This window comes from Amphimedon queenslandica, unplaced genomic scaffold (genome assembly GCF_000090795.2).
Source record: "Amphimedon queenslandica unplaced genomic scaffold, v1.1 AMPQUscaffold_12927, whole genome shotgun sequence".
In the NCBI taxonomy this organism is placed as follows: domain Eukaryota; kingdom Metazoa; phylum Porifera; class Demospongiae; order Haplosclerida; family Niphatidae; genus Amphimedon; species Amphimedon queenslandica.
Window position 1 is genome coordinate 1 of NW_003546837.1, and position 20,985 is coordinate 20,985.

Consider the following 20,985-nt stretch of genomic DNA (forward strand, 5'->3'; position numbering starts at 1 on the left):
ATTTATATTTGTATTACCATCGACACAAACAAGTACAAATGATGCAGTCACACAGCGTGATTACAATTGCCAATTATAACATTGTACAAACAAAACATCTGCCACTCCCAAAATTAGAAGCATTCAATGCCCACCACAACATAGTCAAATAAAAACTTACACAGTATCATCACAACAGTACCATTCTGTCAAGAAATACCGTATAGCGCTTTAATTTGGCAACTTGGCTGTAAAATTATAATTGACGGTAATATAAAACTAAATAATAATTTTGAACATCTCAAATTTTCATAATCTTCTACTTCTGGTTATATTCAATCAGCTGCCAAGATTTAGTTGCATGATTTAAAAGAATAATGGGGGAAAAGTTTCTTTTGCTATATGGCAGGCCATGCTAAGTGATGTTACTACTGTTTTCACAAATAATTAAGTAAAAATAGAATTTTCATTACAGTAGGTACAGCACCGGACAGGTACAAGTTGACAAACAAACTAGAATAAAGTGTGTGCATCTCCACATAGTTTTATCTTAGTAAGCTAAGTTTGTCAACTTGTACCTGTCCAATGCTGTACATGTACTAATGTATTCAATTGTTTAAATTCCAGTTCCTATTAAACACAAAACACATGTACAGTCAAGTAAAATGTCAAAGATGTTCATCTTTATGTTGTTGTTGCTGTGTTTAATAGTTACCATTGATGAAGGAGAAGGATCTTTTTGTATGGCTGATTGTACTGGATATAAACATGAACTATCACTGTATCTAAGAGTATGCTGTATCATTAGTAACTTAGGACAGACTATTCGTATCAGAGAAGGAAGAGTGAAGACTATCGTGGTATGTCCTGATGTAAGGCCACAAGCTTGTCCATCACTAGGTAAACTAGGCAAAATAGTTAAAACATTAATAATATACTGATACCATGAAACTAGATAATAGAGACTGCAATAGCTTGTTTGAGGATGGTATTAGTACAAGTGGTGTTTATACTGTTAATCCTGATGGAGGGACTCCATTCAAAGTTAGTCAAAAGTAATTTATAATTATACACTATTGGATCACAGGTGTACTGTGATATGGAGACTGATGGTGGTGGATGGACTGTATTTCAGAGGAGACAAGATGGATCTGTTGATTTCTATAGGAATTGGACTGACTATGAGAATGGATTTGGTGACCTTACTGGTGAGTTTTGGTTAGGATTGAGCAAGGTTCATCGTCTTACTAAAGAAGGATCAAACACACTAAGAGTGGACCTGGGAGACTTTGAGGGGAACACAAGTTATGCTAACTACTCTACATTTAATGTTAGTGATGGTAGTACTGAATATATACTAACAGTAGGAGGATACTCTGGTACTGCTGGGGATAGTCTGACCTATCATAATGGATCGAGATTCAGTACAAGAGATAATGATAATGATGTATGGTATAGTAATTGTGCTCAGAAGTACACTGGTGCCTGGTGGTATAATAGCTGCCATTATTCAAATCTTAATGGTCATTATTTTAACACTTCAATTATTAATGCTAAAGGAATTGCTTGGCGGCATTGGAAAGGATCATACACTACTCTCAAGTTCACAGAGATGAAAACTCATCGTAACAATTAAATGCTCTCCCCCCACACATATAAGTGTGTTTACATTGTGCTGATATGTTATTATGCCATTTAAAATATTGCAGTCCATCATGCTTTGTAGTGATTTCTATAATTTATAAAAGCCCAGGCGTCTATTTCTTAAAATGACAATTGGACCTCAAAAATTAAAAATAGAATAAAACCTGAACCAACAGTGGAATTTGAACCTGGAACCTAACACAAGTGACTTATGAAAGCTTAAGGAGGTATCTACAAGGCTAATAGTTCCATATTATTGCTAACCCGGGGTTTATTTGCACCTGGCTTTAATTTGAGGATATACAATACCTTCACTAACTTCATTGGCACACCTTATAAAAAATAATTATGTGTCAAGGTGATGCATTTTTTTAAATAGTAAAATCATCAAACTCACAGTGAGGTGCTTGTTAAGAGAAGGTGCATAGTAATACACAAAGTTAGCAATGTACCATTTAATTTACATTGTTTAGGAGGTGCACTAGTATTCATACTGAAGCCAATAAAAGGTACAAAATAGCCTCTAAATAAAGGCAAAAGCTATTACCCAAAGCGTCCACTTTTTAGAGATTGAATTGTATTTTATTTAGCTAGATCATATAAACCTAAATAAATTTACAATGTATATAGCAAGATAAATTTGTGGCTCAAAACTTTAGTAAATAAAAAAATTATTGAAGTTTTTAAATCTTTTACTATTATGGTCATATTTTATCAGTTTTCAAGATTCAATTTCATGATTTTAACAATTTAAAAACTTACAAAAAAACTTTGGGCAAATAGTTTCTTGCTATATGGCAGGCCCTACTAAGTGATGCTACTACTGTTTTCACAAGTAATTAAGTAAGTAAAATATAATTTCTATTATAGTAAGTACATGTAGTATAGTTTATTCAATAGTTTAAATTCCAGTTCCTATTAAACACACACATACAGTCTAGTAAAATGTCAAAGATGTTCATCTTTATGTTATTGTTGCTGTGTTTAATAGTTACCATTGATGAAGGAGAAGGATCTTATTGTATGGCTGATTGTACTGGATATAAACATGAACCATCACTGTATATAAAGACATGCTGTATCATCAGTAACTTAGGACAGACTATTCATTTGAGAGAAGGAAGGGCGAAAACTATCATGGTATGTCCTAATGTAAAACCACAAACCTGTCCACCATCAATAGATAACACACAACCAATAGGTAAATAAAGACAATATAATAATCATTTAAAAACTAAATTCAGTTCTTACAGACTGTAAGGATTGGTATAACAATGGTAGCACTACTAGTGGCCTGTATAATATTAATCCTGATGGAGGGACTCCATTTGAAGTTAGTTACTACATATTATAACCTATACACTATTGGATCACAGGTGTACTGTGATATGGAGACTGATGGTGGTGGATGGACTGTATTTCAGAGGAGACAAGATGGATCTGTTGATTTCTATAGGAACTGGACTGACTATGAGAATGGATTCGGTGACCTTACTGGTGAGTTTTGGTTAGGATTGAGCAAGATTCATCGACTTACTAAAGAAGGATCAAACACACTAAGAGTGGACCTGGGAGACTTTGATAATGACACAAGATATGCTAACTACTCCACATTTAACGTTAGTGATGGTAGTACTGAATATATACTAACAGTAGAAGGATACTCTGGTACTGCTGGGGATAGTCTGGCCTATCATAATGGATACAGATTCAGTACAAGAGATAATGATAATGATAATGATGGGCGCCACTGTGCTCAGTACTTTACTGGTGCCTGGTGGTATAACAGCTGCCGTCATTCAAATCTTAATGGTCGTTATTTTAATACTTCAATTGTTACTGGTCAAGGAATTACTTGGTACCATTGGAAGTCAACTACTCTCTCATTTTCAGAGATGAAAACTCGTCCAAACAACTAATTACTGCCCCCACACACATAGGTGCGATTGCATTGTGCTGATATATTATTATGTCATTTCAATATTACAGTCTGCCATACCTTGTAGTGATTTTTGCTAACTTTTATTAATTACAATAAATTTATATGCTGCAAATTGCTATAAAGAGATATAACATGCAACAAACACACACAATCAGAGCATAACAAAAAGTACAAATAAAAATAATATGGTTAAAATTGCAGGAAATGCCAACAAAATTAACTGCAGAACTTATTCCTACTACTGTTTTCATTAATAATTAAATAAGTAAAAATATAACTTCCATCACAGAAGGTAAATGAACAAGTTGATTCAATTGTTTAAATTCCAGTTCCTATTATACACACAACACACATACAGTCAAGTAAAATGTCAAAGATGTTCATCTTTATGCTGTTGTTGCTGTGTTTAATAGTTACCATTGATGAAGGAGAAGGATCTTATTGTATGGCTGATTGTACTGGATATAAACATGAATCATCACTGTATATAAGAGTAGGGTGTATCATTAGTAACTTAGGACAGACTATTACCATTAGAGGAATTGGTAAAACAAGATATATTCTATGTCATAAAGTACGACCAAAGTCATGCCCATCAGGTACTGCATATAGCTGGAATAGTTCATGATATACTTATTGTAGATAATAGAAACTGTAAGAGCTCGTCTGAGACTGGTTTTGATATAAGTGGTGTTTATACTGTTACTCCTGATGGAGGGACTCCATTTGAAGTTAGTTAAAACTAATTTATAACTATACAATATCAAATCCCAGGTATACTGTGATATGGATATTGATGGTGGTGGATGAACTGTATTTCAGAGAAAACAAGATGGATCTGTTGATTTTTATAGGAAATGGACTGACTATGAGAATGGATTTGGTGACCTTACTGGCGAGTTTTGGTTAGGATTGAGCAAAATTCATCATCTTACTAAAGAAGGATCAAACACACTAAGAGTGGACCTGGGAGACTTTGAGGGGAACACAGCTTATGCTAACTATACTCTACATTCAGTGTTAGTGATGGTAGTACTGAATATATACTAACAGTAGGAGGATACTTTGGTACTGCTGCAGGGGATAGTCTTGCCCAGCAAAATGTAATGAAATTCAGTACAAGAGATAATGATAACGATGCATTGTCAAGATATAATTGTGCTCAGTACTCCACTGGTGCCTGGTGGTATTATGACTGCTATTATTCAAATCTTAATGGTCGTTATTTTAATACTGCAATTAATAATCAACAAGAAATTACTTGGTAATTATGGAAAAATTCATATGCTACTCTCTCTTTCTCAGAGATGAAAACTCGTTGTCACAATTAAATACTGTCCCCCACACACATAAGTGTGTTTACATTGTGCTAATATTATTATTATGTCATTTCAATATTACAGTCTGTCATACCTTGTAGTCATTATTAATAATTATTGACTATTGATTTAGTTAATAAATAATGTACATGAACAGTACAAATTGTAGTTTAGATATAAATGCCTTAAATATCTCTCTGCCTACAAGCAAATTACACATACATGCATGAAGTACAAGTACATGTAGGTGTTGCCAGAACAAGCAAAACGGGCGGCAGTCAAAAGAGACAAAGTCCAAAGCTGCCTACCAGCAAGATAACACCAACTACTGTTGTATTCCAAAGGCAATAGAAGGTAGACAGACCTCTACAAGTCTTAGTGAGAAGGAGGAATGCTTATAAGGCGGCTAAAACATTCTCAAAAACAATCATATACTGTAAGGTGAATCCCCAAAATTAAAACCGCCAATCATTAATGTGCATGCTCAGTATTGCACATGTACATGTATACACAAAGATTGCCAAATCAAAAACTGCTAATTATAGTTTTACAGCAAAATCGCCAAAATAAAGTGCTATATGGTAAAGTACAGGGGTTATATTTCACTGGAAATAAATTTTGCTAATTTTGCATTTTCACAAAATTAAATTTCAAAATAGAGGCATGGCATGCTAGAAAAAATGGCTGCTGAAGGAAAGATTCGTGAAAATTTATACCAACAAATCAATTAATGGCAAATCTGGGCAAATTTGTAAAATTTTATACTAACAAATAAAACCCCATACGGTATGAATACAGTCTGACCACTTATTAGTCACAACATCCAATTTTCTATCACAGCTTACCAAGTGAGATAAGAAGTACAACAATTTGGAGTATACCTGAGATAGTAATAGTGCAATAATTTTACTGAGAAATCATTTACAATCCAACTAAAATTTGTCATGTAAACCATGCCAGGAAGGTCATAGTAACATGCCAAAAATGTTCATCTTTATGTTGTTGTTCCTGTGCTTAATAATTACCATTGATGAAGATACTATTGTATAGCCAGCTAGTACTGGATATAATTTGTTAGAAACAAGAGCCATTGCTCTATAAAAAGATGTCATGCACAGTAGAAATTTAGGACAGGCTTTTTCTATCAAATTAAATTGGTACAATACAATTATTTTTTTCTGTCTTAGTCTACAGTAAAATGCCAAAGATTTTCATTTTTATGCTGTTTTTGCTGTGTTTAATAGTTACCATTGATGAAGGAGAAGGATCTTATTGTATGGCTAGTACTGAATATAAACATGAGCCATCACTGTTTATAAGGACATGCTGTAACAGCAGTAACTTAGGACAGGCTTCTTCTATAAAAGAAACTGGCAAAATGCAATATATTTTCTGTCCTAATGTATACCCAAAGTCTTGTCAAAAAGGTACTGCAATAATAGTAGAAGTGTTTAATTCTTGCAATATATATAGTAGATGATTGTAAGAGCTTGCTTGATGTTATTACTACAGGTGGTATTTATAACTGTTAGTCCTGATGGAGAGGCTCCATTTCAAGTTAGTAAAAAAGTAACTTATAATTATACACTATTGGATCACAGATACTGTGATATGGAGACTGATGGTGGTGGATGGACTGTATTTCAGAGGAGACAAGATGGATCTGTTGATTTCTATAGGAACTGGACCAACTATAAGAATGGAATTGGTGACCTTACTAGTGAGTTTTGGTTAGGATTGAGCAAGATTCATTGCCTTACTAAAGAAGGATCAAACACACTATATAAGAGTGGACCTGGGACACTTTGAGGGGAACACAGCTTATGCTAACTACTCTACATTCAGTGTTGGTAATGGTAGTACTGAATATATACTATAACAGTAGGTGGATACTGCTGGGGATAGTCTGGCCTATCATAATGGAAGGAGATTCAGTACAAGAGATAATGATAATGATCCATGGTATAGTAATTGTGCTCAGTACCGTACTGTTGCCTGGTGGTACAATACCTGTGCTCATTCAAATCTTAATGGTGGTTATTTTAACATAGCAACTAGTACTGCTCAAGGTACTACTTGGTGGTATTGGAAAAAGTCACACGCTACTCTCAAGTTTACAAAGACGAAAACTTGTCGTAACAATTAAATATCGTCCTCCACACACATAAGTGTGTTTACATTGTGCTGATATATTATGCCATTTCAATAAGCTGCCATACCTTGTAGAGATTATTAATAACTATTAACATTTTGACTTTTATTAACTAAAATAAATTAAAGCTGCTATTGAAGCATCATGAAGCTACACAACACTACAACTTCTCTCAAAAATACATGTAAGTGTAAGCTAAGTGCACATCTATAAAATGGAATTTACTATAAAAATTAGCTAAAGCTGTAAGAAAAACAGTTACAATTATACAAATAAACTACAGAAGCTTAGGTGATACATAGTTTAAATTCCAGTCCTTGTTAAACTCACGCACTGTCTAGTAAAATTTTAAAGATGTTCATCTTTATTTTTTTGTTGCTGTGTTTAATAGTTACCATTGATGAAGGAGAAGGATCTTATTGTATGGCTAGTACAGGATATGAACATGAACCGTCACTGTTTATAAGGACATGCTGTAACAGCAGAAACTTAGGACTGGCTTTTTCTATCAAAGAAACTGGTATAACACAACATATTTTCTGTCCTAATGTATACCCAAAGTCTTGTCAAAAAGGTACTGCAATAATAGTACAAGAGTTTAATTCTTGTAATATAGGCAGGGATTGTAAGAGCTTGTTTGAGGATAGTGTTACTACAAGTGGTGTTTATACTGTTAATCCTGATGGAGGGACTCCATTTCAAGTTAGTTGAAAGTAATTTATAATTATACACTATTAGATCACAGGTATACTGTGATATGGAAACTGATGGTGGTGGATGGACTGTATTTCAGAGGAGACAAGATGGATCTGTTGATTTCTATAGGAACTGGACTGACTATGAGAATGGATTTGGTGACCTTACTGGTGAGTTTTGGTTAGGATTGAGCAAGATTCATCGTCTTACTAAAGAAGGATTAAACACACTAAGAGTGGACCTGGTAGACTTTGAGGGGAACACAGCTTATGCTAACTACTCTACATTCAGTGTTAGTGATGGTAGTAATGAATATATACTAACAGTAGGAGGATACTTTGGTACTGCTGGGGATAGTCTGGCCTATCATAATGGAAGGAGATTCACTACAAGAGATAATGATAATGATAGTAATAGTGGTAACTGTGCTCAGCACCTACACTGGTGCATGCCTGGTGGTATAATAGCTGCTATCATTCAAATCTTAATGGTCGTTATTTTAATACTGCAACTAATAATCATCAATCAATTAATTGGTACCATTGGGAAGGTGCAAGCATTAGTCTCAAGTTCTCAGAGATGAAAACTCGTCGTAACAATTAAATACTGTCCCCCACACACATAAGTGTGTTTACATTGTGCTGATAGATTATTATGTCATTTCAATATTACAGTCTGTCATACCTTGTAGTGATTATTGATAAGTTTTGACTAGTAATAAATTTATCAATTAATGAATAACTGCTATAGTGAGCAGTGATTAGGCATGTGTGGGTAACAGGAAACTATATAATGTCATTGAGCATGTACATAATGGTTCAGAACTAAATGCTGGAATTTAGTCTACAACATTATTAAACTAACAAATATAACTTCCAACTTTTAAAAAATTAAAAACTTGATTTGTTAAACCGTTAAAATTTTCCAGGGTACAAGTATGCATTAGGATTGTCCATTACAGATGTACCCATTGACCCTTGTCATAGTACCCTATCAGTGTATTACATTATGCTGTGATTGTGTCAGGAGAGGCATACAGACTCTTTCATTACCCATACCCTCTTGTCAATGAGTCCTAAGAGTAATGTGTTACTAGTAACTACATGCATAATACCGCATTGCCCAAACATTTGGTTGTTTTGCATCAAAATTACTTAAATATTATTGGTGGTCTCTTAATTTGGCAATGTACTATATTGCCTTTTCTTTAAACACTCTCAGCTCTTCTGAAGCTGCTCCTTGGCAGTTCTTAATTGCTATAGTCTTGATTGAAATAATGAAAATATCGGTTTTTTTCAGTTATGATAGAATCCACTCATTATTGTAATTATTAATGATGTTTATAATAATTATTGATTATTTTTATTTTAAACCACCAATCTGCCAAATATTCTGGCTGTATGGTAACATTAACAATAGTCATACTGATAGTCATAGAAGGTTAAGTAGGTAAACTTTAAATTTCCCTCAGAGTAACTGCTCATTCAATACATAGCTTAAACTCCAGTCCTTGTCCAACTAAAGTACAGTTTAGTAAATTGTCAAAGATGTCCATCTATAATGTTGTTGCTGTGTTAATAGTTATCATTGATGAAGGAGAAGGATCTTATTGTATGGCTGATTGTACTGGATATAAACATGAACCATCACTGTATCTAAGGACATGCTGTAACAGCAGTAACTATCATAGTATGTCCTGATGTAAGGCCGCAGGCCTATCCACCGGGTAAATAAACTAATAGTTAAAACATATCATGTTGATCATGTTGAGACTATGAAACTAGATAATAGAGACTGTAAGAGCTTATTTGAGGATGGTAATACTACAAGTGGTGTTTATATACTCTTAATCCTGATGGAGGGACTCCATTTGAAGTTAGTTAAAAGTAATTTATAACTTTACACTATTGGATCACAGGTATACTGTGATATGGAGACTGATGGTGATGGATGGACTGTATTTCAGAGGAGACAAGATGGATCTGTTGATTTCTATAGGAACTGGACTGACTATGAGAATGGATTTGGTGACCTGACCGGTGAGTTTTTGGTTAGGATTGAGCAAGATTCATCATCTTACTAAAGAAGAATCAAACACACTAAGAGTGGACCTGGGAGACTTTGAGGGGAACACAGCTTATGCTAGCTACTCTACATTCAGTGTTAGCGGTAGTAGTACTGAATATATACTAACAGTAGGAGGATACTCTGGTACTGCTGGGGATTGTATGGACTTGTATAATGGATATAGATTCACCACAAGAGATAATGATAATGATGCATGGCATTGTAATTGTGCTCAAGACTTCACTGGTGCCTGGTGGTATAATAAATTCCTTAATTCAAATCTTAATGGTCAGTACTTTAATACTGCAACTTCTGATAATCAAGGAGTTACTTCGTTATGCTGGAAAAATAATTATGTTACTCTTAAGTTCTCAGAGAAGAAAACTAGTCGTAACAATTAAATACTGTCCCACAAAAGTAAGTGTGTTTACAATTCAATACATATGTACATGTAGTTAGTAGTGATAATAATAATTATTCGAAATGATTAATTATTTAATTTTAATGATTTGAAATTATCATTGACTCAAACATGTACAAATGATGCAGACACACAGCATAATAACAATTGCCAGTTATAACATTGTACAAACAAAGATCTACCACTCCCAAAAATGGATGTACATTGTACAATGCTCACCACATCATAGTCAAATAATAAAACTACACAGTACCATTACAACAGTGCCATTCTGCCAAGAAATACCGTATGGAGCATTACTTTGGCAATTGTGCTGTAAAATTATAATTGGCAGTTTTTAATTTAGCAATTTTGTGTACACGTGCATGCGCATTGATGATTGGCGGTTTTAAAATTGGGGATTCAGCTTGCAAACTGCCAATTGCCAAAATAAAACCTGCCTAATTAAAGTGATATATGGTATAATGTAATACAAACATGTATCCCTCCCAAATATTCAGTATTCAATGCCCACTATAGCATACTGTACCTGTGTGACAGTGGTTTCCTCCTTGGGTCAGTTGGTGGGTTACATGCTCCTACAAACTGTATCCTCTCTATTGTCACCCATGTGTGGTTGGAGGTCCTTTAAAATCCACCGTGCATGCTCGAAAATCTGACGTAAGAATGATTATACTCTCAGTGTACCTTTAATTATAAAAAAAGAATTTTTTTATGAAAATATTAAAAAAAGACAATGACATCTCTCTAAAGTGTATTTGCAATCTCCTACATGTAAGTTCTCATATTCTTGTTATAACTTTACATTTACTAATTTTATTGTAAAATCAATATTCCTTACCATATTTGTCAAGGTCTGGAAGGTTCATTTCGTCACAGAAAAGAACCAGCCACTTTCCGAGTTGAGCAGGAGCCATCACGACTCTATTGGGAGTCCTCTTGTACTCACAGTAATGATCAAACGTCTTTAATAATAGCTCAGGGGTAGTGGCTGAGGAGAAATTAAGACCAACAACCTGGAGAAAAATAGAAAAGGGGAAAGATGAGTGTTAAACAGATAAAACAAAGAAGATAACAAAGACATTGTCACATAGAAATATGCAAGTATAATATCTCATACATTATACATGTCTGTAGTGTACATTCATAAATACATGTACATGACACATCAGGTACAATGTAAGTACAATTTGTAATGTACCTGTACATATACACATTCAAACTCAATTCAAAATCATGCAGGTAGAGCAACAAGATCAGAGAACAGTGTCATGGTTTTACCAGAGCCAGGTGGACCACACAGTACCATCAGCTTATATGCTCTGCCAACCATGTACATATACATGTATAAAGGAGACACTTGTGCCTAGGCCTCACTGTATCAAGAGGAGGGACTACGACATCAGACCTACTTTATGAGTCTCAACCTCAATCTTGGGTACTCTAAAGAGGGGCATTAAATAGAAAGGAGAGCATTAAATAGAAAGCATAACATTAAATAAAAAACAAGGCATTCAATAGAAAACAGGGCATTAAATAGAAATATTAATTTGTTAAATTACTATATAGCGGAAAATTTGGAGGGCTAAAAATTGGCAAATTGCTAAACTTTGGTGATTGCCAGATTTTTAATTTGGGGCAAATTTGTTGCCACGTGCCATTGAGCATGTGTATAATGGCTCAAAATGGTGGATTTTTTATTTTGGTGAATGAATATCAAAACACCAAATTTGTCAAATTTAATTCCCTCCAAAATTTCCTGCTATACGGTACCTGTTAGACCACAGTACCAATTCTCCTTGAATATTAACCTCGAAATCAATGATGGGGGCAGTACCAGGTGGTAGAGGTATGGTGGTCGTCCCTCGTATCAAGTCACCCATCTTTTCCTGATAGACCATCTTTTCATCCCTGGAGAAGCACCAGATCAAACAGAATATGAGGTAGCAAGGAACGTAGGTCTCAATCTGATCAGAAAGCATGGGAAAGTCCGGGTGTGACTGGTTGTAGGAGACTATGTTTCGGATCATCTGGTGGAGCATTGAGAAGAAAGACTTGAGTGCCCTGAGATGAGTGAAGTCCATTATGTGGTCTAGAGTTGCGGCATGTTCAAGACAGTGAGGAATGATACCGTCCAAAGCAAAAAGAGGACTTAATAGATCAGCATAATCTCTTTGGACCTGGAAAACACATGGGCAAAGGGATAAAATTTTGTGAGCAAGCAGTTAAGAAAGCAGATGAATCATTTAAGTAGAAGATGGTGATTATTGCATAATGCCCACCATCCACTATTCAACTTTGTTGAAAGCAACTTTGTGGTTACTTTGATGTGCTGTCAACTCTGTTGCCTGAAATAGAACTCAGTTCTATTTCAGGCAACATAGTTGATAGCACATCAAAGTAACCACAAATTTTCTTTCAACAGTGGATGGTGGGCTTAATAATACTGTATATGCTCACAAAACTGATTCAAAATTGAATGGGTAAGAAAAATATTATCTACTCTTGGAAAATAAAAGTCATAAAAATTAACAAAAATACATGTGCATATAGTACATGCACATGTACAGTACATGTAATTGCTTACCTGCATATTATGCAGGAGAGATGGTCTCCTGGTTGGAGGTGCCCCCTCCTCCTATTAGTTCCTCCTCTTCCTCGTCAATAGGTATTGGTTTCAGTTTCAATATGAAGTGATCAAAAACCATATCAAGTGTTAAGACGTCTTCACTAAACCAGACCATACCACAGCAACTCACAGTGGCTAGGGTAGCAAACATAGGGTCTTGTACTCCAAACATTATATGAACCTAGAGAGTATACAGAGATTTACTAATAATATACTAAACATAATAACACCATTATTAAAAATTATGGGTGCTCTGATATTACATCATTTTTGGCGAAACTTAGACACTGTCCCTGTACTATATAGTAAGGGGGTGTTTGCCAAATTTTGCCAAAAATGTCAAGTTGAGAATTCTCAATTTTTATAACATTTTCTGATGCACATACATGTTCTTATATTGTGTAGAAAGTTTGAGCTGATTCTGATTGAATTTGGATTTTTTATGAATTTTTTAAGTTGCTCCAAAATCGAGCCAAAGTCTCTGTACTATGTTGGCCAAATTTTTCTAAAAATTTCAAGTATAGAATTTTCAATTTTTATAATGCTTTCTGATGCACATACATGCTCTTATGTTGTGTAGAAAGTTTCAGCAAATTCTAATTAAATTTAGATTTTTAATAAATTTTTTAGAATTCTGTCTTAGTCATTTTTAACAAAATATTGAAAGCTATAGCTAGCATGAGCATGCTCAGTTTGAAACAAAATGGTGGATTTTATATTGGCGATTTCTTCGTAGAAATGCCAATCGGCAATATTAATTCCTTGCCAAGAAATCATCTTGTACAGTATAATTCTACATGTACATATACATGTATATAAAGTACAGAAGAACTCTCAAATAAAAATGAATGAAAATGTAGAAGCTATTGTTAAAATAAAGATAGGAAATAGAAGCCCAGGCTTTTGCATGTACAAGGATTTATAGTACAATACAAAAATGCTTAAATCCCATACACAATGTATGCAATTATGCATGTACATGTACATGTACATTGCACATACCTCATCCTCTTGTTCATGAAGTTGCTTAGATAGATCAGTTTCCTCCAGTGTCTGTCCTTGAGCTGCCAGTTCTTGCTTCAGTTGCTGGATCCTGTCCCTCTTGATATTACAAGCACTCACCAGTACACTGTACATGCAAATAAATAATTTATAACCACCAACACTGGTAGTCTTGACTATTAGGCAGTAACTTACATGCATTTATATAATGAGTTAACTAGAGGAAAAAAAAGGGAGCATGTAAATACAAATACACCACATCATGGTAAATAAATCCAAAAATAAGACGAGTTAATTATGCATTGTTATTTGAGTGTCTCACCCATTTCTCTGTTGTTCCTATTTGGATATGTTCCAGAGTTACTTTAACTCTCTTCCTCACTGAAGACAAGGTCTCATTAGAATGACACTGAGAGAAAGGGAGAGAGAGAAAAAGAGTGAGTTAGTTTCAAGCACATCTAATGTACATGTAGAAGTAAAAGAGATGGGGAAAGGAACACATGTACATTTCAAAAATACATGCACATGTACATGAGTAACATCAACGAATAGAACCAATGACATGCAACAATGACAAATGAGTTCAAGGACACTCTCACCAAATAAAATAGATTACACTCAGAATGAATGTATACTAGCAAGAGTGGATAATTATTAGGGAGAGTGTCTAACCAGCCTATAATCTGTGATACCACAGTGCGTAAGTTTACATAGCATGGTTATTAGCACCAAGTAGCCATTCTTGCGTCCTTATACTGATTCCAAGTCAGAAGGCTGCAAATAAGAAAGAGCCAACCATTAGAAGAACATATTCCCGTCTGCTCCTGCTTGTTTCTCGCACTACATGATCCTCAGAGTGGAGATATAAGTCTTAAAGTTGCCTGCATGCTTCAAGCGCCATTTTATCAGCCACACCCATAAATTTGAAGATTACTGAGATTAACTATGTATACTTGCAAAAAACGGATGTAAACATACGCGCTCTGTCGCGCTGTGGTATCACAGAATATAGGCAGGTTAGACCATGTCCAGAAATTGCAATGGGACTTCCGGTCGCGTTAATTTAATGATATTCATTGGAATTACCATAGCAACGGCAGTTCAGCAATGGTGGATTGATAGGAAGCTTCACTACAAAGTTTGCTAACGTCTTTCTGGTACATGGATGGGACTTCACTAGATACTTGAGGCTTCTAGAATGCTACTTAATGCAATTGGTTATGGTAGTTTTCTCATATTCTTTTGTTAAAGTGGCAAGCGTGGTGAAAGAACAGGCCGCTCTTCTCAACAAACGGCCGTCTTACTTCAAAAAGGTCTAGAGACACTATTTGCTTGTATATATAAGATGTTAAGCACTCTTTCTTTCACTTTATTATTCCTAAGAGAAGAGGAAAGCACTTGTGACTTGTTGACTCTTGCTGCTGCACCCGTCATCATTGAAATGGCTAAAATTACTTCACCTTCATTCAGGAGACAAATGTTCCAAACAAAGTTTTGAATTTCTTTATCTTTTTTGCATCATTTGGTAGTAAGAATTTTGTACTTTCACAAAATAAGTGAGCAAATTGTCAAAAATTGTTAGAAATTTAGATATAACCATTCAAAAAGTAAAAAAATTATCATACATACATAAAGGAATGACAAGATGGCGGCACTGACTGCCTCATCTTCAATTGGTTAATGTTCCACACAAAGTTACTCCAAATGCTGTAATATTTAGCAGGAACACAGGTAGATGGATGAAGAACAGCTACTGAAGTGCGCAAATTGATGATTCTTATTGTAAAGAAAGATATAGCCTAGTAAATGGAAATGTCCATTCCTGCCCTGTATAAAGTCAATCAGTGGTATACGGAGATAATTGCTCAGTATACTACTCCGTGTCCACTCATTTCTGGACATGCACTCTCCCTAAATAATTATCCACTCTTGATACTAGCTATAGTCTTGCTAGCCAGCCCATTTCCCAGCCTACAGTCCACCCCAATGACTGTAGTCTGGGGAATGGGCTGGCTAGCCTGAGACAATACTAGCTACAGGGTACTATAGGGTGGCGGGAAAGAATTATTTGAGAAAGCATTGATCATTTGGTGCAGTATAACCACATAAATATCATAATAAAATTAATATACATGTACTTGTACATTATATCTAACATATCTAAGACAAAATGGAGGTATTGTAGGCTATTCATATGCAATTACTATACTATTGATCAGGAGCCCATGAAGTTGGGGAGGGTAGACTTACAGTACAGATCAATACATATACATTATACAACAATAAGGAATGGGTTGTACTTGTAGCTTTGACCCTGCACATCAGGGTTTGTTTGCTAAATCGTCCTTAAGATCAGCCATTTTTGACACAGAGCCAAGCCTTTTTAATTGACTTTAGTATTCATAGTACTAATAATTATTAATAATCAATCAACTTTAACTAAGCATCAAAATGCAAAAATAGAAGAATTACTAAAACTACAAACAGGTTACCATTAAATAGTATCATTTAGTTCAGTTATAATATCATTCATTGTTGGACGGTGTCTATACTCAACTATCAGGCAGCGTTGAACAAGAGACCTAAACGAGGCTCTTCTAATACCATCAATAAGACCTACTCTCTCTTCTGGTAGAGGAATACGTCGTGTTATCATCTCTAGAAGGAGGACACCATAACTGAAGACATCCATTGAAGGAGAGTGTTCCCTTGGATTGGCTGCTTCAGGTGCTGCATAAAGTGGGCCACCAGGATTGACTGACCTAATTATAAGATGCTGAAGATTAGCTGATCCATAATCAGATACCTTAGCCCTCAAACCTCCATGCACTCCTCCCATTGGCTGAAGGAGTACATTAGCACTGCTGACATCTCTATGTAGTATAGGATGAGGCTTGAAGAGATGAAGGTAATTGAGAGCACAGGCTACATCTAAACTGATGTTTAGTACAGCATGATAGGCCAGTCCTCCAGTCTCTAATTCCTTTCTTAGGCTGGTCGGCATTAGCTCTGTCAGGATGATTGGATTACCTTCTGTAGTGGCTCCTATGAACTGAAGGAGATTAGGATGACGTAGCTTAGAGGCAATATTCATTTCACGAGAGAACAGTGACACGTTATATTCTGATATGATGGTCTCGTGAAGTACCTTTGCAGCAACTTCCAGTCCATGAAAACGAGCTACTCTGACCTCTCCCCATCCTCCTCTGCCTAGAATCCTTTCTGTCATTCTAATATCATTTCTGCTAACTACCCAGGAAGATTCTTTCTCTTGTCTATCTCTCTCTCTTAGTTGCTGCTCTAGGCCTCTTTCTCTTTCTTGACTTTCCTGAAGCTGTCGTCGAAGATCCTGTTCTCTTTCCCCACCCTGTTGAACTTCCCTCTGAAACTGTTGCTCTCTTTCTTGAAGCTGCCATTGAAGATTCTCCTCTCTTTCTCTGGCCTGCCTCTCTCTTTCTTGTCCTTGCTGCTGTACTTGTTGAAGTTGTTGTTCTCTTCCTTGAAGTTGTTGCTGTAGTCTGTTTCTAACTTGTTCCTTTTCTCTTCTCTCCTCCTGTAGTTCCCTTTCCCTTTCTTGTAGTACACGTGTCAGACGGTCTATTTCTCTTCTATCCTCAGGTTGAACAGGTTGAGATGCTTCCCATTCTCTTCTCCTTTCTTGTAGTTTCTCTTGATACTGGTTCAGAGGTATTATACTAGTAGACCAATCATTATTACTAGTATACCCTATACAGTAACACAATAGTGTAATTAACGACAAGTATACATGTATGTGTATAATAATAATTATGCTGTATAGTGGAAAGCACTGATTATTACTTAAATTCATATACATAATTATTCTAAATTATTATGTCACTCAATAAAGCAAATGTACATGTACTGACTGAGTTCAATTACTGCTGTATCAGTGTATGACATCTCTCCTCCAAACACTATTATCCAGTTAGTGGTTGGAGTCACACTCCACAATGAGAGAGAATGAGAATATCTATTAGTGACATTCTTCGGTGTATTAAACTATGAAGGAGGATTATAATAAATATAATTTGTAATATTCATTGTCATGTACTGTACATGAACATGTATTGTCATTAAATTTTGATTAACTCATTTGTCATAAGCTTATTTAAAACCATAAACTCCACCAAAAATATCTAAACAACACCCACAATATCATGTTATACTTACCAGTTCCTTCCATGATTTATTTTTAATATCAAATATCCAAAGACCATGAGAACGAACTCCACCCACCACTAATAGGTGTGGTCCTGAGTTAGTGTTAATCAATACACTGGAATGAGCACGTCTTTCCTCAGGCCATTGTACTGATCCTCCAGGATTGGATAACTTTGAACAATTCTATAATAAAATAACTATTATAAACCACATCCTTACAGAAACACCCCCTCAAAAATAACTAATGTGACTAGATGTACATACTGACAATATACATGTACTCACCACAGATGTATCAGTAAAATTAAGAATATATACATTGTTGCTCCTTCCATTAGCAGTGTCACCTCCAAATAATATAGCACTGGAATTATTAATTGATGTTAAAGTAAATTCATCAATAGGAGGTGGTCTGTCTCCAGTGACAGTTGGTGATATCCAATCACCTAAAATATAAAATTAATTAATGATCAGTTTGTTGATAATGAATAAAATACCCACGAGCTACTCAATTACCTACATGTACAAGTTCTGTGTGCTACTTAGCTTTTTTTGCACTATACTGTATTTAAGAATAAAGAACAATTTATGCTGCATGGTGTTATCAACAAGATCTTAAGGGCTGTCTCCCATTTTAAATAAAATACAAACTTTGCCATAAACCATGCATAAAACCAAAAACTGTGCTGTATAAGACTTATGTTGTACAAATATGCTAAACGATAATAATCAGGCCTGAAACGAATAATAAAATATTCAAATATTCGTTCGTTTATAATTTTTTATAGCAATACTTGAATAGTTTTCTTGCTAGTCGAATTAAATTTTTAATGGTTATAGCAATAATTAATGGCCACGGAATAATTAATAGCCATGGAAAGTGGTTCTTAATCTCAAAGAAGCCCTGCCCTGTTTGGGATCATTTTGAAAAGATTTAGACCAAAAAGGTAGTTTATAATCATTCATTGAACTATTTGAATATTCATATCATGTCAGTATTCACATGTAGCATACGAAGAGTGAAAAATACTATTCGTTTCAGCCCTAATAATAATTAAACTATACTGACCTGATGAAAGTTTATATAAATGTATTTCATTATTCCTAACATTGTACTGGGCATCAGGTTGCTCTGGTACATTATTTGAAGATTGTTGATATCCTCCAATTACTACAAGATAGTCCTCACCGTTGACTTTTATTGCTGTCATATCACATATGTATTTCATCATAGGACCATGACGAGATGTAGTAGGAGAGAGTTCCTTCCAGTTGAAGGTATCAACATTAAAACTGTATAAAATATTATATGATATTTATCAGTAACTATCATGTTTACCTATACAAACTATTATGAAGACAGCCAACATAATTACACCATCCTGCGAAATAAAAGATTACTCTTCCAATGGCAGCAGCTGCATAGCCAGAAACACCCAGTGGAGGATTACCAGTGGTGGGTTTCTGCTCCCATCTACCAGTCAATAGGTGGCACACCTCCATGACAGAACACATTGACTTCTTCTCTTCATTATTATGTACTTCAGGGAGATCAGGCTGGTTCCCACCCCACATATACAGGTAGTCTCCTACCCGTACAGTGGAGTGTCCACTCCTCTTCACTGGTTGATAGTCTATAGATAACAAGAGGTAACAGTAACTGAATGATACATTAATAATCAGTGAGTGACCTTTTTCAGGACCCTTAGCTGTCATTTTGTCATGACATTGAGCCTCTCTTCTCCGTATACTATCCCCCATCCATTCTCTTGGTACGTAAATTTCAACCACGTGCTCATCATGGCAACAGTTTTTTGGAAGTGAATGAAATAATACTTTATATATATATATTTCCTGTTGGACCTATAGTTGGAACCCCCTAAATTGGTGGCATTTTGGACCCTTTTTCTGTTGTTTGAAGTATTCTATTAAAAAAGTAAAGTGATTCACGCACACTACTATACCAGTGTAACAAATTGACAAAAAAGTTTCTCTCATAAGTTCGCTATGTTAAGTGGTAGAGTGGCCACAGTTTGGGTCTCATTTATGGCCAATAACACTCAAATTCTCCTTCATTGTTTATTGCACATTCAAAATAATAGAATTCATGCACGTACATAGTCATAAACTAACCTCCTAATGTTGTGTTCCTTGAATATCTATGTGCACTGGCTAGAAATTTTGCCCAAGGTAGTTAATTGTTAAAAAATTGCCACTTTTTGGTGAATAACTTAACGCACAGGAGGCAATTAAGTTAAATTCTCGATTCATATCATGCATTAACTTATTACTGAACAAAATCAGGTGACTATTTGTCCTACACACTCTAGGCACTGAATAATAAATATGACAACTCACCTCACTCGCCATTTTCTTTGTTGTATAGCATGGAGACAACAGGAAGTGGTTTCTCCATAGACTTTATACGGAGCTTCCGGTAATGTTTCACATCCATGTGTATTACAGTATCTATGCTTTCAGCATAGGTACAGCGTATTTCAGCCCACTTGGATCACGGAACAACCTTTCCCTATCCAAGACACTCCCTCTTCCCAATTAAAAGTACAGGTAGGTGTGGATACGGAACGGAAATTGTGATCCAAGTGAAGTGAAAGACGCTGTACAGCGTATTTCAGCCCACTTGGATCACGGAACAACCTTTCCGTATGCAAGACACTCCCCCTTCCCAATTAAAAGTACAGGTAGGTGTGGATACGGAACGGAAAAAGTGATCCAAGTGAAGTGAAAGACGCTGTACAGCGTATTTCAGCCCACTTGGATCACGGAACAACCTTTCCCTATCCAAGACACTCCCTCTTCCCAATTAAAAGTACAGGTAGGTGTGGATACGGAACGGAAATTGTGATCCAAGTGAAGTGAAAGACGCTGTACAGCGTATTTCAGCCCACTTGGATCACGGAACAACCTTTCCGTATGCAAGACACTCCCCCT

At 35.4% G+C, this 20,985-nt stretch overlaps 3 protein-coding genes, 1 long non-coding RNA gene and 2 pseudogenes across 4 annotated transcripts; 4 read left to right on the plus strand and 2 right to left on the minus strand.

The window, feature by feature from the left end:
• Positions 1 to 644: 644 nt before the first annotated feature.
• On the plus strand, positions 645 to 1,651 carry LOC109586195 (microfibril-associated glycoprotein 4-like). Its single transcript, XM_020002365.1, has 3 exons — positions 645 to 879; positions 935 to 1,023; positions 1,067 to 1,651. The coding sequence occupies exons 1-3, from the start codon at positions 645 to 647 to the stop codon at positions 1,613 to 1,615; spliced, it is 873 nt and encodes a 290-aa protein (XP_019857924.1). The 3' UTR covers positions 1,616 to 1,651.
• A 1,109-nt stretch (positions 1,652 to 2,760) lies between these two features.
• LOC109586187 (fibrinogen C domain-containing protein 1-like) lies at positions 2,761 to 3,542 on the plus strand. Its single transcript, XM_020002361.1, has 3 exons — positions 2,761 to 2,824; positions 2,877 to 2,956; positions 3,006 to 3,542. Exons 1-3 carry the CDS (start codon positions 2,761 to 2,763, stop codon positions 3,540 to 3,542), a joined length of 681 nt encoding a protein of 226 aa, XP_019857920.1.
• A 468-nt stretch (positions 3,543 to 4,010) lies between these two features.
• LOC109586188 (ficolin-1-like) lies at positions 4,011 to 4,833 on the plus strand (annotated as a pseudogene).
• A 2,954-nt stretch (positions 4,834 to 7,787) lies between these two features.
• Positions 7,788 to 8,430, plus strand: LOC109586197 (ficolin-1 pseudogene; annotated as a pseudogene).
• Positions 8,431 to 16,260: 7,830 nt separating this feature from the next.
• Positions 16,261 to 19,536, minus strand: LOC100635205 (probable serine/threonine-protein kinase drkD). The gene is made up of 6 exons (XM_011408573.2): positions 19,410 to 19,536; positions 18,319 to 18,479; positions 18,043 to 18,216; positions 17,739 to 17,871; positions 17,548 to 17,577; positions 16,261 to 17,454 (listed from the first exon to the last, which is right to left on the minus strand). Exons 1-6 carry the CDS (start codon positions 19,534 to 19,536, stop codon positions 16,346 to 16,348), a joined length of 1,734 nt encoding a protein of 577 aa, XP_011406875.2. The 3' UTR covers positions 16,261 to 16,345.
• A 24-nt stretch (positions 19,537 to 19,560) lies between these two features.
• Positions 19,561 to 20,976, minus strand: LOC109586199 (uncharacterized). Its single transcript, XR_002186871.1, has 3 exons — positions 20,392 to 20,976; positions 19,725 to 19,958; positions 19,561 to 19,667 (listed from the first exon to the last, which is right to left on the minus strand). It is a non-coding gene; the product is annotated as an uncharacterized LOC109586199 (long non-coding RNA).
• Positions 20,977 to 20,985: the final 9 nt, after the last annotated feature.

What these genes read in the sequence shown, in the direction of transcription:
- LOC109586195 (XM_020002365.1), top strand. Translation starts at nt 645, where the DNA reads ATGTCAAAGATGTTCATCTTTATGTTGTTGTTGCTGTGTTTAATAGTT. An exon ending in ACAAGCTTGTCCATCACTAG is followed by an intron (nt 880 to 934) that starts GTAAACTAGGCA and finishes CCATGAAACTAG; the next exon opens with ATAATAGAGACTGCAATAGC. An exon ending in ATGGAGGGACTCCATTCAAA is followed by an intron (nt 1,024 to 1,066) that starts GTTAGTCAAAAG and finishes ATTGGATCACAG; the next exon opens with GTGTACTGTGATATGGAGAC.
- LOC100635205 (XM_011408573.2), bottom strand. Translation starts at nt 19,536, where the DNA reads ATGGAGGTGTGCCACCTATTGACTGGTAGATGGGAGCAGAAACCCACC. An exon ending in TACAGCAGTAATTGAACTCA is followed by an intron (nt 17,578 to 17,738) that starts GTCAGTACATGT and finishes GTTACTGTATAG; the next exon opens with GGTATACTAGTAATAATGAT. An exon ending in TAATAATGATTGGTCTACTA is followed by an intron (nt 17,455 to 17,547) that starts GTATAATACCTC and finishes AGGATAGAAGAG; the next exon opens with AAATAGACCGTCTGACACGT.
- LOC109586187 (XM_020002361.1), top strand. Translation starts at nt 2,761, where the DNA reads ATGGTATGTCCTAATGTAAAACCACAAACCTGTCCACCATCAATAGAT. An exon ending in AGATAACACACAACCAATAG is followed by an intron (nt 2,825 to 2,876) that starts GTAAATAAAGAC and finishes CAGTTCTTACAG; the next exon opens with ACTGTAAGGATTGGTATAAC. An exon ending in ATGGAGGGACTCCATTTGAA is followed by an intron (nt 2,957 to 3,005) that starts GTTAGTTACTAC and finishes TCACAGGTGTAC; the next exon opens with TGTGATATGGAGACTGATGG.